General features: G+C 33.5%; 3 protein-coding genes across 6 annotated transcripts; 1 reads left to right on the forward strand and 2 right to left on the reverse strand.

The window, feature by feature from the left end:
- Positions 1-4,201: 4,201 nt before the first annotated feature.
- Positions 4,202-5,055, reverse strand: LOC140957546 (uncharacterized). Its single transcript, XM_073414856.1, has 2 exons — positions 4,881-5,055; positions 4,202-4,797 (listed from the first exon to the last, which is right to left on the reverse strand). Exons 1-2 carry the CDS (start codon positions 4,963-4,965, stop codon positions 4,313-4,315), a joined length of 570 nt encoding a protein of 189 aa, XP_073270957.1. The 5' UTR covers positions 4,966-5,055; the 3' UTR covers positions 4,202-4,312.
- A 1,536-nt stretch (positions 5,056-6,591) lies between these two features.
- On the forward strand, positions 6,592-9,223 carry LOC140957309 (probable protein phosphatase 2C 1). 4 transcript variants are annotated; one of them, XR_012171608.1, is made up of 11 exons: positions 6,592-6,878; positions 7,002-7,059; positions 7,210-7,289; positions 7,405-7,486; positions 7,659-7,729; positions 7,955-8,034; positions 8,116-8,249; positions 8,392-8,515; positions 8,609-8,686; positions 8,762-8,810; positions 8,894-9,223. XR_012171608.1 is itself a non-coding variant. In XM_073414507.1 (11 exons), the coding sequence occupies exons 1-11, from the start codon at positions 6,724-6,726 to the stop codon at positions 8,950-8,952; spliced, it is 975 nt and encodes a 324-aa protein (XP_073270608.1). In that variant the 5' UTR covers positions 6,592-6,723; the 3' UTR covers positions 8,953-9,223. The 4 variants fall into 4 exon arrangements, 3 of the variants coding, with proteins under 3 accessions (XP_073270608.1, XP_073270609.1, XP_073270610.1); XM_073414507.1 differs by having other exon boundaries at positions 8,604-8,686; XM_073414508.1 differs by having other exon boundaries at positions 6,599-6,878; positions 8,152-8,249; positions 8,604-8,686.
- Positions 9,224-10,014: 791 nt separating this feature from the next.
- Positions 10,015-13,034, reverse strand: LOC140957893 (uncharacterized). The gene is made up of 2 exons (XM_073415311.1): positions 12,009-13,034; positions 10,015-10,498 (listed from the first exon to the last, which is right to left on the reverse strand). Exons 1-2 carry the CDS (start codon positions 12,774-12,776, stop codon positions 10,289-10,291), a joined length of 978 nt encoding a protein of 325 aa, XP_073271412.1. The 5' UTR covers positions 12,777-13,034; the 3' UTR covers positions 10,015-10,288.
- Between the last annotated feature and the right edge of the window lie 3,034 nt (positions 13,035-16,068).

Consider the following 16,068-nt stretch of genomic DNA (forward strand, 5'->3'; position numbering starts at 1 on the left):
CCATATATCCAAGAAATATGATTAACATAAAGAACACTTAATTATAAAAAAGAAAAAATTTAAAACATTAAAAACACATCGAATATTACTCTCAAATTCCAAAAATACATACTCTAAAATGTCTAGATATAACAATTCATAAAAATTTAATGGAAAACTAGACATTTTAATTTTTTTTAAAAAAACTAAACCGAAATGGCTGACACATATGTCCAGCCTTCAAACGAGTCACTAAAAACGTAACTCAACCGGCCTATTTTATATGGAGAGACAGGCTGGCTAATTAAAAAGACCATGATTTAATTCATAATTTAAAAGTTAAAGATTAGAGGTTTAGCCAATTAGCTCCATTGCTGCAAAACAGTACTTGCTCATATAAGGTTAGCATTAGAGGATGTTTTGAGAAATTTTTTTATCGGATTTGGCTCGGATTCGGACCATATGCAGTATGCCAAATCCAAATTTTCACCATACAAGTAAAATGATACACAAGTCGATAAAAAAAATATAGTCAGCGTAACATTTCCTCGATATTATTCGAATATTTACCATATATTTTATATATTGATGTATCCTGTGATACTACAGGTGAGAAAGATCCCGCTAAGATAAACGAGGATAAAATGGATGGCATTAAATAATTAATTAATTAAAGATTCCCCAATGCATTTTGTGCTGTGATGGTGTGTGTATATATATATGGTGGATTGGCATTGCATCCTCACATAGATTTGAAGGGTTTAATTTGTTTCATCAGTAATATACAATTATTTTCTCCAAATAATTTCTTTCTTTTACTTTGTTTTTGTTGAAAGATTTTGCAGATTATTATCTTCACTTCATTGTTTCTTGAAAGAATATTAATATTAATCAAAATGAAGAAGTCATCAAACCTTCCACAGAAACAATGCCCTCTCACCCTTGATGAAGCTATGGAGTATGAAATGAAACATGGCAGCCTGTCCAATGATCCTAACATAGATCTGAAGAAGATCAGAAGGTGAATTATATTTAATTTATTTTTTAAAACTTTTTAAGTTTGAAATTTAAACAAAAAAAATATTTTTATACATAGCGAATTAAGCAAATTCTATAAATATAATTATGGACATCTAAACTCATCTTTTGACCCTCCATCTGATATTTCAGGACTATATCAAACAGGCTCTCCGCTCAAAGATCTAGAATTAAAATGTTTAATAGTACTCGTGATATGGAAAAGATGGTCAAGGATTTAGAGGTAAATATTGTTCCATTTTTTTATCAAATGATTATGTATGTTTTAAAGAATAAATTGGAACTTATATTTAGAAAAATTCCATAGAAAAAAAGGAGAAACATTTTTATTCTCATCACTTGCACATTTTCCATTTTTGGTCTTTTTCCATTTGAATACTGACATGGCGCTAGAAATTACTGACATGACACGGAAAATACTGATATGTACTGGATGTTGTTGATGTCTACGATGTCATGTTAACACTCTGATGAAAAATTACTAAAATTGATTAACTAAAATCGTGAATTATTTGATAATATGAATAAAAAAGAAAAATGTGTAAATTATGGGACCAAAAATATTATTCTCCATAGAAAAATTATATAATTTTTAATTATATGAGTGAAGAAAACCCTACTGATTAATTAATATTATTATTATTATATATTTGCCATGTATTTGCAGGCACTAATCTCCGTTCTCACACCACAAGTGGGAAGCTGCAAAGAGAATAATAAACTACTGCAGCTTGAAAATGATTCCCTCCAACAAGAACTGGAGAAGCGCTCAAATGAATCCAGGCGACTAGAACGTAATTAAAATATATTAATTTCATCACTAATATTTTAAATCAATTCAAATAAAATCTAACTACCTACAATAGTTGCATGCATGATATATATAATAATATATAATAATATATAAATTAATTTTACTATATTTAATGCGTGCAGTGGCAATCGAAGAGAAGAGGGCAGAGATAAAAGTGCGTAAAGAACTCGAGAAAACTGCACCCAAGGATAAGCTTCCTTTAGATTCCAAGGGAAAACAGATATCTGATTTCTGTTTCGAGCCACAAAAGGTCGCACCGTATCCAAATATAATTATGTACCAAAATTGTCTCCAAAATCAGTGGAAAAATCCCAGACCTTCGCGTGGTACAGAGATTAAACCGGCCAGGGAAGCTGTTGGTGAAAATTGATGTCAGTTTTTGGCCCGTGGGGATTTTAATTTGTTTATGCATTTTCTTATTCTTGCGTCAATGGATCGGATGGGATGTTGTTCTTGATTTTCTTTTACTTCAATTTAATTTTTATGTGTGTCAAGAAAAATTTGCTGTGTTTTTCCTTAATGTGAAATTTGGCTCTTGAGTTTTTTATGCGTGGTTACAATATTTGGAATGGGTATACCAAAATATATACTTTAAAGAAAATATTGGGTACTTGCTGATTTCTGTGAAAAAATTAACAAAACAAAAAAAAATTTCAAGTTCATCACTAATGTACCTCACTTGTGTGGAATCCGTCGGGACCTGGGGAGGCTCCATACGGACCGAATAATGCCTTGCGAGCATCATCAGTAATGTACCTCACTTTTATGTTTCATTTGCTGGCCACACATTGTCAGTTCATGCAAAAGATATATCATTCGAATTATTGAAAGCGAAAGGTGGAGTTGAAGACCAACGTTCGGCCAGTACTTGTTTAAAGTTGCTATCTGTTTTCCAGTAAGGTTCAAATTTGAAGGAGCAATGATGAAGGAGCAATGATGATAAGTTTAATATATTTTGTGAGTATCAGATTTTTACTTTTTATCGTAAATTTTTATTTTTAACACGTTATCAGTATGATACTCGAATGTTCGGTTCTCCATATTTTTTCAAGCTCCAAAATATAAGAAAAATGTAACAATATTCAAAAATATGAATATTTATTTTACTGTTTATTTATTTTTATTATGTATATATTTAATATATAATATCATGTTATTATATAAAAAGAGTTTATGACACCTTATTATAATAACGTGATGTGATTATATTATTACATTGCTAATATATTTTTATTGGGTTGTTGTTTATTTATTTTGTGTGTGTGTGTGTGTATATCTGAAAATCCTCGAAAGATTTAAGATGTTTGAAGTACAAATTTCAAAATCCAAAAAATGTTATTATGTGAAACTGCAAAGATAATTATATGGATTAAAACAATCTGATCTAATGTGATATAATCGACTAAGTGAATACTTAATGAAAAAATGATATGTAAACAATTTAATATGCCCTTGCATTTTTATTAAGAAAACAACATCCGGATGCGTAATTATTGTTATAAATGTTGATGATTCAAACATCATTGAAATGAATAAGGAAATTCAAGAAGTTATGCTGTAATTAAAGGAATAATTTGATGTGAAGGACTTTGGAAAAACAAAGTATTGTTTGGGTATGCAAATTGAACAAAAAGAATGTGGAATAACTGTTATCCAATCAAATTATACAGAAAAAGTCCTTAAACATTTTAATATGGATAAATCAAATCATTTAACTACTTCAATGGTTGTTAAATCATTAAACATAGAAAATGATCTATTCCGATGTGAAGATGATAAAGTTATTCTTGGTTCAGAAGTATCATATCTAAGTGTTATTAGTGTCCTTATGTATTTTGCAAATTGTACAAGACCTGATATATCTTTTACTGTAATTTATTGGCAAGATTTAGCTCATATCTAACAAAGAGACACTGGAACGGAATTAAACATCTACGAGGAACGACAGACTTGAGACTTTTGTATTAAAAAAATATCAATCAAAACATAATTTGCTATTCTGATTCTGGGTATTTATCTGATCCACACAAGGCACGTTCTCAAACCGGATATGTATTTACTCGTGGAAGCACTGCAATTTCTTAGCGTTCATAGAAACAAACACTCGTGACAACTTCATCAAATTACGCCGAGATTATTGTACTACATGAAGCAAGTCGTGAATGTGTGTGACTAAAATCAATGATCAAATATATTCAAATCTCATGTGGATTATCATTCGACAACAAATCTGTGATACTATATGAAGATAATGATGCATGTGTTACTCAAATGAAAAAATCATACGTAAAAAACAAAAGAACTAAATATATTTTTTATAAGTTCTTTGCGTACACCAAAGAATTTGAGGAGAACAACTTATCAAAGAGGAAAAAATAATGTTTTCACTTTTCAGCTTCGATGAAATGATTGGATACAATACATTCGATTGTTCATACGAATCATCATAAATATGGCAGAAATAATATATAATCTTACAATCTACGCAGGAGCTGAAGGTTGACGGGTCAACCTCCGGAGTCGGCCCACCCATTGATCCTCGGGGACCCGACCCGCCCAATCCGGAGGCGGCCCGCCGAATGACACCTCACGCATGGCCTCAATCACTCTACCAGCGTTATCCGCCGTCAACGGAGCGCGGCGACGCCTCTCGTCCTCTCTGAATGCTCTCTCTATCGCCCTCTCTGATTCGGTCACCGCCTCCTCCTCCTCCTCATCTTCGTCATCGTATTCACGGGCTTCATCACTCAGATCAAGCGATGATACTCCATTCTCCAAGCAGTTCGATTCGGCATAGCCATTCGCCAGATTGTGGAAATCAAGCTCTTGGTGACCGTTGATCTCATCGTCCGAGTTCTGATCTTCATCAGAGAGCTCTCCTTCGTCCACGGAAGATATCGGCTGGTAGTATTCCGGCGAATCGTCGGGATTGGTGTCGGAAGAGCTTCCGCCGCCGCCGTCGTTTCCTGCAAGCAAAAGTGAGATCGCGAAATCCATCAATTCATTTACTAGGGCTCGTAAATTCGACACAGAGTAGAACATCGCTTGCCTCCAATGAATTCAACGGTCCCAGCTGCTGCCGCGGCATTCATTTTTCCTTCAGCACCTCCAAAGATACATAATATATTCCACATTTATACGAGCAAGGGGAATTAAAATTGAAGGCTTAATTAATGTCACTTTGCCCCTTACAATTTCGTGTCTACTCAAGTTAGCCCTGACTGCCAATCGAAATTCGAAATGCTTCCCATCATCATGATTAATACAACATCTAATTATTTTTTATTTAATTTTCAATTCAATCCCTCTTTTTATGTCCGATTGGTTAACAATTTATGTTGTTGCAAAATTAATATGGATTAGTCTCCATAAATGATTAACTCTTTTTCGAAGAATAACATTCAAAAGTTTCGATTCAATTTGATTAAATGTATTTTATAATAATGTACGATTTTGATTGATCATTTGTTTGTATTATTCGAATGATAGTCGCCTATTTTTATTTTAGCATAGAGTCTGTTATTGTTGAGTCTTAAATATGAGATTTTGTTCCAAAATTAATATACTGATATCAGATAAATTATAACTGTCTTTGTGTTTTAATGATTTGTGTGATTTTTATTATCTAAAATCTAAACGATCTATACAAACGCACACGATGCATATGTAACATACTTAGAACGTTTTCTGAATGCAAACATTTTTAGGGTGACACATGCCAAACACGTAATGAACAATGAGACTAAACACAAAACAATTGGGCAAAAACTTGTATGAGACGGTCTCACGGGTCGTACTTTGTAAGGACGGATCTCTTATTTGTGTCATCCATGAAAAAGTATTACTTTTTATTCTAATAGTATTACTTTTTATTGTGAATATCGGTAGAGTTGACCCGTCTCACAGATACAGATTCGTGAGACCGTCTCACAATAGACCTACTTTGAAAACAATTGTATTCAATTGGACTAACGTTTCTTTTTATCCAAACAAAATCTATGAAAAATATTCCAAACAACAATGTTATCAAATTGTTTCAGTTGATACAATACAAATCGCAATCATATATGCATCTTCGAAACTGGAAAATTAAAGAAAAAGATCTCATCGAGATGAGTAGAGTAAATTGAGCAAACATGATTTTGTGGTTTTAGAAAATCAGATTTAAGGAAACAAGATGTAGACATGGAGTGGTGAAGCGGTTTAGAAAAGCAACGTGAAAGATGATGTAGTTTTGTTTTAAAAAAAAAAAAAAATTACTCGTCCTTTTTTCCCAGATATTAGAAAAAATATTATTTTTTGGGTTATATATATAATTTTATATCGGTAGGGTGCTCAAATTTTAGAAAATACTAACGCACCAACGCACACGCTGTTTGCTTGTACAATATTTTTTTTATAATTCATTTGGTTTATATTTAAATGAAAATCAAAATATAATTATAAGAAATAGTGTGATACTACAATGTAATTTTGTACATGAATTTAAAAAATATATAGAAAAAAATATCAAATGAGAATTGAACCTACAATTTAATGATTAGGAAATAAAAAATATATCCGCTAAACTACATATGACTTACATTAAAGTTTTAACACTTTATTAATATACATGATTATTAAAACAGATTATAACACCAACAATTAATTATTCCATATGACACAAACTCACTATAAATATGGGCATAACAAAATATATCCATGAGCTCGAATTTTGTTAAATCCATCTTTATAAAATAAATAGATACGAATATATTCAGAGTGATGACCAAAATGGCAAAGATCTTTGGACAGTAGAAAGCAGTGCTGACGTGGAGCAACCAGAAGCTTACGTCCTTCTATGTTCTTTTACAAAGAGTAAGTGGTTGAGTATGGGGGTAGGGAACTAGGAAATGGCAATTCCTCTCTTCAATTCATTCGGCGCTATTTCTCACTCCACAAGCAAACGAATGAATCCTATTTCCACCTTTGATTTCTTGAGACTTCCCTCCATAAACAAAATGAAGAGGTGGGTTTCTTGTGCCCCTGCAGATTTCAATTCCCTTGGGTATGTCCTTTAGCCCTTTGCTTTCTGTGCTCCACAACTTTAATCTCCGATTCTATACTTTTTGGCTCACTGCAGACTATGACCCTCTGAATTTGTGTTAAGTTCTTGATTTACGTGTTGCAGTTTAGAGGCAGGCGTGTGGTTAAATGTTGGAACTCATCTAATCCCACACCCTAACAAGGTACAACTCTTGATACTTGGTGAACTTTAATTTCTTGTTTCAGTTTTGCTGCTCGTCAATTCATTAAAGTGTGTGGCTCTTTGGCTCATTAAAGTGTGTGGCTCTTTGACTCTGTAACTTTTGGAAGGTTTATTGTCATGGATTGTGCAGATAGAGAAAGGTGGAGAAGATGCTTTTTTTGTTAGCAGCCATGGTGGGGGAGTTATTGCTGTGGCCGATGGTGTTTCTGGGTAGTTTATAAAATATGCTTCTATGATCTCTTTTTGCGGCGTCGCGTTAGTTAATTAAAAAGATTGAACGATGTGCCTTAAACAATGTATGCAAAAAATGTTCTTGCTTTGGCAGTTGGGCTGAAAGAGATGTGGATCCTGCACTGTTTTCACGCCAATTGATGGCTATTTCCTCTAGCCTAGTGGACGATGAGGAGGTATTGAACTATTTATATTACATCTATATGATGTTATGGCCTTTGTATGATTGTTATGAGCGTACAAATTGCATGTACTTCATTTTTTTCTCTTCGTCTTTCTCCTTATTGTAATTCATTGTTTATAGATTGAGTTGGAGAGAAATAATATGTTTTGAGAACTGTTTAATAGGTTAACTACAGTCCACGGAATCTGATCAGGAAGGCACATGCTGCGACCTCGACCATCGGATCAGCCACTGTGTAGGTTCTTTTACGTCTTGTTTTTAGTTATTCGAATGGCACTTACTTTTGTAGGGAGAAGACAAACTTGGCCTTTTCATACTATTCCTGATGATGTGGATACTGAATGCATTGGTAGCTTTTGGATCATGTTGAACCTACATGTACAATTCACTTGATGTGCTTTTCGAATGTTGTGTGTTTGTGCCTGATGTAATTGTCCCTAAATTTTGGTTTCCCTTTTAGGGCTGTTGCAATGTTGGAGAGGAATGGGACGTTGAAGATTGCCAATGTGGGGGATTGTGGTGTTAAAGTAATACGCAAAGGTAATATTGCATACTCTCAATGCTCTCGTTTCCTATCGCTTAGGACGTTACAGTTCCCACTTTTCGTTTGTTCTTGTTTAGATAAAGATCTTGGTGATTCTTGCCCTCTATTTATAGGTCAGGTAACATTTTCCACATCACCACAAGAACATTATTTTGACTGTCCATACCAGTTGAGCTCTGAGACTGTTGGTCAGACTTTCCTTGATGCCACGGTATCATATTCATCCACCTGTCCATGAACATCCTCTGATTTTCCTAGACAAATTGACCTAAAATTCCAATGTTTTTCTTAAAATTCATCTTATTTCTTGGTGCCAACTCATTTTTCTTTTATCTGGTTCTGTTAAATTACAGGTGACGAGCATCGAGTTAATGGAAGAGGATACCGTTGTGATGGGCTCGGATGGGCTCTTTGATAATCTTTTTGACCAAGAAATTATTTCAATAGTTGGCTCATTTGATGATGCTTCCGATGCTGGTATGGTGAAATACAGTTTTTCTTCCCGGGAATTTAAAGCTTGGTTGGGTAGTTTTGTTGTGTTTTGATTGATATATCTGGATGCTAGCAAAGGCATTGGCAAATTTAGCTCATACCCATTCAAAGGACTCGAGTTTTGAATCCCCTTATGCGCTGGAAGCTCGAGTTCATGTGAGTTACACATATTTCTTTACCTCTGCAACTACATAATGCCCATGCCCTTTCTTACGTGGTTTTTGTGATCAGGGTTTAGACGTTCCTTGGTGGAAGAAACTTTTGGGAATGAAGTTAACAGGCAAGAGTTTGACGAATGCCAGACTTGTTAATTTCCGTTGGTTTTGATGCTTAAATTGAGGTTTTCCTTGTGAAATTGTGCAGGTGGAAAGCTTGATGATATTACTGTAATTGTTGGGCAGGTGAAGAGCTCATTGAGCTAGCTCGACTTTGACCACTGATGATAGCCTACCTAATAAAGAAGGTTTAGATATTTTTCCATTCAAAATAATTCATGGGATAGTTGATTTTGTCATCTCTTTAATGATAATTTAGTGAGATCAAAATTCACAGAGGAAATGAAGATTGAATAATTATTGTGGAGTCTATGTTTTGTTATTTGGCAATTACAGTTCCGACGCTATATCATTTGACATATTAATTACAATTTATATGATATTATATAACTTGTTAAATTTATTAACATTTATCTGATCTGACATCATTTGTTTCATTACCGAACATTTATCATATATCATTTGACGAGAGAAAACTATTCTGTGATGTATGATTTGCGAATCACATGTTAGAATTTAAAAAAAAAAATGCAGGAAAATAGGTTTTGACTCATTGAAAACTTGTGCGTAAATGCAAAACATGATTGAGATATAAGATTAATGAACGGGCCTCTATATGAATTTAATTTGTAAGCTCGAATAGGGTAAAACATCAATCTATGATTTCAAATCCATCAATATTGTTCTAATTTGAAATTCGCTGTCAAATTAAATATGTCAATTCAAGTGAGGTGTTTTTAAATTGTATGTGTAAAAAGTTTATCATTAAAATTCCATGTATACTAACGTAAGAATTAGTATTGCTGATATATAATGAATTTAAGAGCTTGTTTACCTGTCTTGCAATATAAGCTTGCATGTGTGCTCAAGAATACAAACTCAAGCTCGAGTTCTATTTCTAGAGTCGAGCTCAGATTACTTCCTCTCTTAACATCCTCAGATGGCATGCCTAGAGGATGGTGGCATATATACAAAACCTATAAGTTGAATCAGAAGAGCGTTCCGGAATTCAGAGGGGTCAGTCTTGAATAGAGCAGTAATCAATTCAATGAATAAGTGATAGTATTCCGATCAATATAGCGATATGAACACGTGAACTTGGAAAAATTAACTCGAGGACTTAATATAGAGCGAGAAATAACAACCAAAACCATGCATGACATGTAGGAACAACAGTTGCATATGATTTAAAAGAAAAAAAGAGAAACCGATCCTTCTAAATTACCAGATTATTGCATCTGAAAAGCCAACACCAGTAATAATGCATAGTAAATAAATACTGCCGCTATATGAATGGTTCATGGCTGCCTCTAACATCCGCATGAATCACATCATCACTCCAAAGAATTCCATCAAATCATCAGCAAGCGGTTCTCCAAAAAAAAATCCATCTCTGGCCATATTGACTACCACGATCTTACAGGGTATCTACTGAGAACAAAGAAAAATAAACAATAAAGCAATCTATCGGCCCTTTCTCAGGTCACGTTGCCCTTTGGTTGGATATGTTTATATCATGGAAAAAAGATTTTGCAGCTTCATATGTGGACCAGCATATTGCGGCAGCTGGAGCATGGAAGAGCATTCTAGGCATCCAACCTCTCATAAGACCACGGTATCCATCTTTCTCTACTATCGTTCGAACAACATCACGGATTGAACCATTAACAAATCTATCACATCCACAAACACCCTGCAAAATGTCAGAAGATTAAGAATGAAGAAATTAGTTCAAAAAATCACATACAGAATATTGAAGTGCAAGGAAAGTGCCAAACTCATCTAATTTGCTGGGTATTTGAGGTTGAGAAAGAGGATTGCTCAGGATGTGGGAATTAATTCAAAAAAATATAAAAAGTTTAACTAGCAGTTCCAGCAGTCTTATTTTACATTGGGTACCTTTCAAAGAAACTCACGATACTTACAATTATCTTGGAACTTTTTCTAAATCAAGATAAAGTGCGAGTTAAAAGACACTGAAACAAGATGTTGCAACATATCTCTAAATTACATCATTTTGTGTAATTTTACATCATTATCCGCTATCTAGTGAGACCTAAGTCGTTTTATTGGACAGTTACGGAGTTGTAATTGTTTGGTATATGACAAGGAACTCAAATCCCAAAAATCAGTCTGGAATCTGGATTGTTTAGAACCAAGGATATTATAGCAGAAGAGGTTAAGAATTAAGGGCTTCAAGCAAATAAGCAATGTTCCGCACTACAAGTGACAATAACACCTTTATCTTTGGTGATGATGGTATTGACATTACAGCTGTACAATCTTCCAGTCTCCACTAGTTTAATAGAAATTAGCTGTGATAAATCGAGTTGGGCAACTTGTGCTTCATGTCAAGGAAGTATATGGAGGTCACCCAACTGCTTTTATCTTTTCATTCTTAATCTTTTCATATCTTCTTTAATCTTTCTAATGCTCTTTTTTCTACTCTAACTGAATCCAAGAATCCATGCAGAAATTGATATGATTCGTACTCACTGGATTACACATGTCCTTGAATATTTATTGAAAATTTTAACATCAGAGGGACTTCAAGAAAACATCATTCGTGAACCTCTTTTCATGCAGAAATATTACTAATGCTCATGACATTATTGCACCTCAAGCCTTGAACAATTGCGTTTTGATTTTTGAAGTATGGGACATAGCATGTATAGTCAAAGGAAGTAGCCAGACGTAGTCAAGAATATACAAAGTACCAAAGATAAAAGATATGAAGAATTTGTCAATAACCAGGTACTTGAATATTTATTACAGTCACTGCCTTCTCCTCTTCGTAGTGCACTAGAACGACAATAGGTATAGAGCATCTCAATAAATTTGGCACGAGGCTCAAGAAATCTTTTAGCAAAAGAAAAACAGAACTTGCATAAAGTAACAAAAAAGAAAACCATCTTCCCCCTATTTTTTCAACCTACAGATTAGGAGGTAGATTAACATCAATATCCTTTCATTCTTCAAAACCACGGTTTTTATCAACCAAGATTTGGCGTAGTGCTCAAATCACAAATTCAGCGACTAACAGAAATCAACATACTCTATCTTCAAATCAATCAATCATCGACTTCATATCAAAACTAAAGAATTCAGAGAACATCGCCAAATTTATACAGAAGATATGCCTACGTTCTCATAACTTCTACACGCCTAACATTTACACAAGACATGATAGTAATATTAAATACCTGGCACTGTAACTGAGTCTTCACCACATCAAAAGGTGTGGTAACGGCTGCTGACAATGCCCCTGCCGCTGCTCCAGCTGTAGCATGGACCACCAACCGTTCATCACTCACACTCATCGGTGAAACCTCCATTAAACCTCTTTTTGCCGCCTCGTAGGTAGTAAAATGCACAGCCGTGAAAGGAGCATTCATTAGCACAGTAGTTCTGTAAGATGCATAGAACGCCCTAAAACCTTCCTCTCTCAGCACCCTCCTCACGCAATCCAACACCCCGTGATAAGGGCTACTACTCAATTGCAGCCTCTGCTTCACCATATCCATTGGCGTAAACACTGCATCGCTAGCAACAGTGGCAAAAACACCCGACAGGGCATGTGCCCCCGAATTATTAGGATTCCCTCCAGAGAAATTCTTCTTACAGAGTTCATAAACAGAGAAATACACAGCATGCGCGGGGCCAGCACCAAGCCCCATGGCGCCAATGCCGCGGTAGAGACCTTTAATGCCGTCCGATCTCAGAATAGACTGAAGGGCATGCTTAACACTAACAGATCGAATTGGGCAGGAGCCGAGGGCTTGCATCTGGGTTTTAACCGTGTCAACCGGGAACATCGCCATGTGCTCAACCATTCCCGCCACTGATCCAGCTATCATGAACTGCGAAAAATGAAGCCCGTCGTGCGCCTCCGCGGCGACCTCCGAACGGTATTCATGTGGCTGCGTCATCTGAATCAGGTCGGGCTTCTGAAACTTGGGGGAGGCGGCCATTAAAAATATGGTATACCGAAATCAATCTATGGTTGAAGAGTGGAGTTTTGGTGCAACAAGCTTTCTCCATACAAGGGCTTAGAAACATAGATTAGTATTCATTTGGGCGGTGAACTGGAACATAGAAGATCAAGTCAGAACTTGATTGTGTAAAATGTAGAAGATTCCGTCGCTGTAAAAAGTGCTTTTTTCAAATTAGGGTTTCAATATTTGGGGATTTAAATTGCGATACACAACAGTTGCCGTGGATAATCAAATGTTTTCGGTTTTCCATGTTCACTCCCTCTTTTATTTTCGATCTCAATTCTCATAACCACATTAAAAAAAATCGAATCCAAAATTTTATTTTAATAAATGAAATTTTTTGAAAATAAGAGATTAAGCGTTGAAAATAAGAGTTGTAAATATTGAAAATTAATGTGTGATGATGTAGGTAATGATGTATTTATTTTTGGATTATTTCCAAAGAAATTTTATAAATAGGTATCTTAATTTGTGAATAAAAACACAATTGAGTAGACAAAATTTTATAAAGTGTGTAGTTTAATATATTTTGAGAGTTTGAAATTTTTACTTTTTACCGTAAATTTTTTACTTTTAACACGTTATCAGCACGATACTCGAATGATCTCCATATTTTTCCAAGCTCCAAATTACAAGAAAAATGTAACAATATTCAAAAGTAAGAATATTTATTTTACTGTTTATTTATTTTTATTGTATATATATTAAATATACAATATCATGTTATTATATAAAAAGAGTCTATGACACCTCATTATAATAACATGATGCGATTATATTATTACATTGCTTATATAATTTTATTGTGTTACTGTTTATTTATTGTATATATATTTGAATAATATCATTTATTATATAAAAGAGTCTATGACATCTCATTATAATAACGTGATGTGATTATTTCACTGTTTATATATTTTTATTGTGTTGTATAATAATTATATATATTTGTATAATGTCACAATATTATATAAAACGAGTTTCTGACACCTCATTATAATATTGTGATGTGATATACATAATTATTTAAACATGATAAACATTATGTACATCATATTATTATCATAAAATTAACATATACGTACATTTATTTTTTTAAGATTTTGTAAAGGTCTTAAATGGCTAGTTTTTACCCTATAAATATGATTTTACAAACACATTCAAGCACTCCAAATTTACTATTCCTCCCTAAAAATTTTATTTATCAAAATTTTCGAAAATGAAGAAGATGGTTCTTTCAAGGTTATTTTGTATAATTGTTTGGGTTATTATACTCACTAGTCTTGTATTTATCGGAGAATATATGCCTCGCGTTTTTTCTTTATTTTTAAGAATGCTTATACTTATAATTTATCAGTTACTCTTTATTGTCATATTAATATATTTAGAACTTAACTAATAAAATGTATTGTTATTTTTCTAGTGTCACCATGTCAAATTTGGCAAAGCTCGAATTTGTTGTGCTCGACATTATGGGAAAAAATATATGTCATGGACTCTCGATGTAGAAATGCATCTTGATTCATTGGGTCTAAGTGAGGCTATTAAAGAATTTGCGAGATATTCTGAACTTATCGCATATCTTCTTGTGGCGAAAAAGTACAACGAGGTGCTAATGAGAAATCATCAGTTCTGACCAACTGGATCAACAGCATTTCTAGAAGTAAATGTTGTAAGTAAAAATAAATTTAAACTTGAAAACCAAAATCAAAGTCAAAGACAAGGTTTTGGTCGAAGTCGAAATCGAGGTCGTGGATGTGGAAGTGGTCGTGGTCGTGATTTTGAAAACAATTGAGATAGTTACTTCTATAACTCATCTCAAAAAGGCGTCACACGAACCACCTACTGAAAATGCATAATGAGAACATGAGTGTCAATGAAAATCACTCAAAATGATTTGAAAGTTCTTGTTTTATATGAGGCATTTCAGGACATTGGTCTCGTATTTGTCGAGAACCCGAGCACCTTTGTAAGCTCTATAAAGAATCGATAAAAGGAAAAGAAAAAGAGACCAATTTCACTGAACGCAGTAACCATTTGAGTGATTCAAATCATTTTGATTCTGTAGATTTTTTGAATGATTTCTCTGAAAATGATCAATATATTTATGGAATAGAAATGTAAAATATTTTATTTTTCATGTGCTTGTCTGCTAGTGTTTTATGTATAATTATGATATGCGTTATATTTTTCAATAAATTACATATATATTGTCAGTAATTTTTTTTATTACATATTTATTTTGAAGTTCAAATATGAAAAATGCTATGAACAAAGCTAAACATGGAACTAATCCCATGGAAGTTTGCATACCTAATAGTGTTACAACGCACACTATTCTCCGAGATAAAAGATATTTTTTTGAACTAAAACCAACAAAAATAATGGTGAATACAATATCAGGTCCTGTAAATTTGATTAAAGGTTGTGGTAAAGCACATTTTTTGTTACCTAATGGTACAAAATTTATGATAAATGATGCTTTGTATTCACCACTATCGAAATGAAATTTGTTGAGTTTTAATTACATATATTCCCACAGATATGATACTCAGATAATAAATGAAGAAAATGAGAAATATATGTGTCTTACCACATATAAATCAGAAAAAAAAATATGTAATTGAAAAACTAATAATGCTCCCTACTGGATTGTATTATACACATATAAGTTCAATTGAATCAAACATGATAGTTGATAATTCTTCAATATTAATCAATTGGCATGATCGATTAGGACACTCTGGTTCAACAATGATGCGAAGAATTATAGAAAATATACATGGTCATCCGCGGAAAGACCAGAAGATCTTTCAAAATAATAAGTTTCAATGCAAAGCATGTTCTCTAAGAAAACTTATTATAATACCATCACCAGTTAATATCCAAACTGAATCACATGTTTATTGAACGTGTTCAGGGTGATATTTATGGGCCAATTCATCCACCATGTGGACCATTTATATATTTTATGGTATTGATCGATGCCTCCAAGAGATGGTTACATGTATGTTTATTATCAACACGGAATGTGACATTTGCAAGATTACTTGCTCAAATAATAAAATTATGGAATCAATTTCTCGATCATAAAATCAAGAAAATTAGACTTGATAATGCTGGTGAATTTACTTCTCAGACTGTCAATTATTACTGTATGTCAATGAGAATCACTATTGAGCGTCATGTTGCTCATGTATATACACAAAATGGATTAGTTGAATCATTGATTAAACGTCTACAACTGATTGTTATACCAATGATTATG

This window comes from Primulina huaijiensis, chromosome 14, assembly GCF_012295235.1.
Source record: "Primulina huaijiensis isolate GDHJ02 chromosome 14, ASM1229523v2, whole genome shotgun sequence".
Taxonomy (NCBI): domain Eukaryota; kingdom Viridiplantae; phylum Streptophyta; class Magnoliopsida; order Lamiales; family Gesneriaceae; genus Primulina; species Primulina huaijiensis.

Excerpts from the sequence above, each read along its gene's own strand:
- LOC140957546 (XM_073414856.1), bottom strand. The coding sequence starts at position 4,965 with ATGTGGAATATATTATGTATCTTTGGAGGTGCTGAAGGAAAAATGAAT. Across the intron at positions 4,798-4,880 it reads GACCGTTGAATTCATTGGAG|GAAACGACGGCGGCGGCGGA; the intron begins GCAAGCGATGTT and ends TTTTGCTTGCAG.
- LOC140957309 (XM_073414507.1), top strand. The coding sequence starts at position 6,724 with ATGGCAATTCCTCTCTTCAATTCATTCGGCGCTATTTCTCACTCCACA. Across the intron at positions 6,879-7,001 it reads GCAGATTTCAATTCCCTTGG|TTTAGAGGCAGGCGTGTGGT; the intron begins GTATGTCCTTTA and ends TACGTGTTGCAG. Across the intron at positions 8,811-8,893 it reads TTTGGGAATGAAGTTAACAG|GTGGAAAGCTTGATGATATT; the intron begins GCAAGAGTTTGA and ends GAAATTGTGCAG.
- LOC140957893 (XM_073415311.1), bottom strand. The coding sequence starts at position 12,776 with ATGGCCGCCTCCCCCAAGTTTCAGAAGCCCGACCTGATTCAGATGACG. Across the intron at positions 10,499-12,008 it reads AGACTCAGTTACAGTGCCAG|GGTGTTTGTGGATGTGATAG; the intron begins GTATTTAATATT and ends GACATTTTGCAG.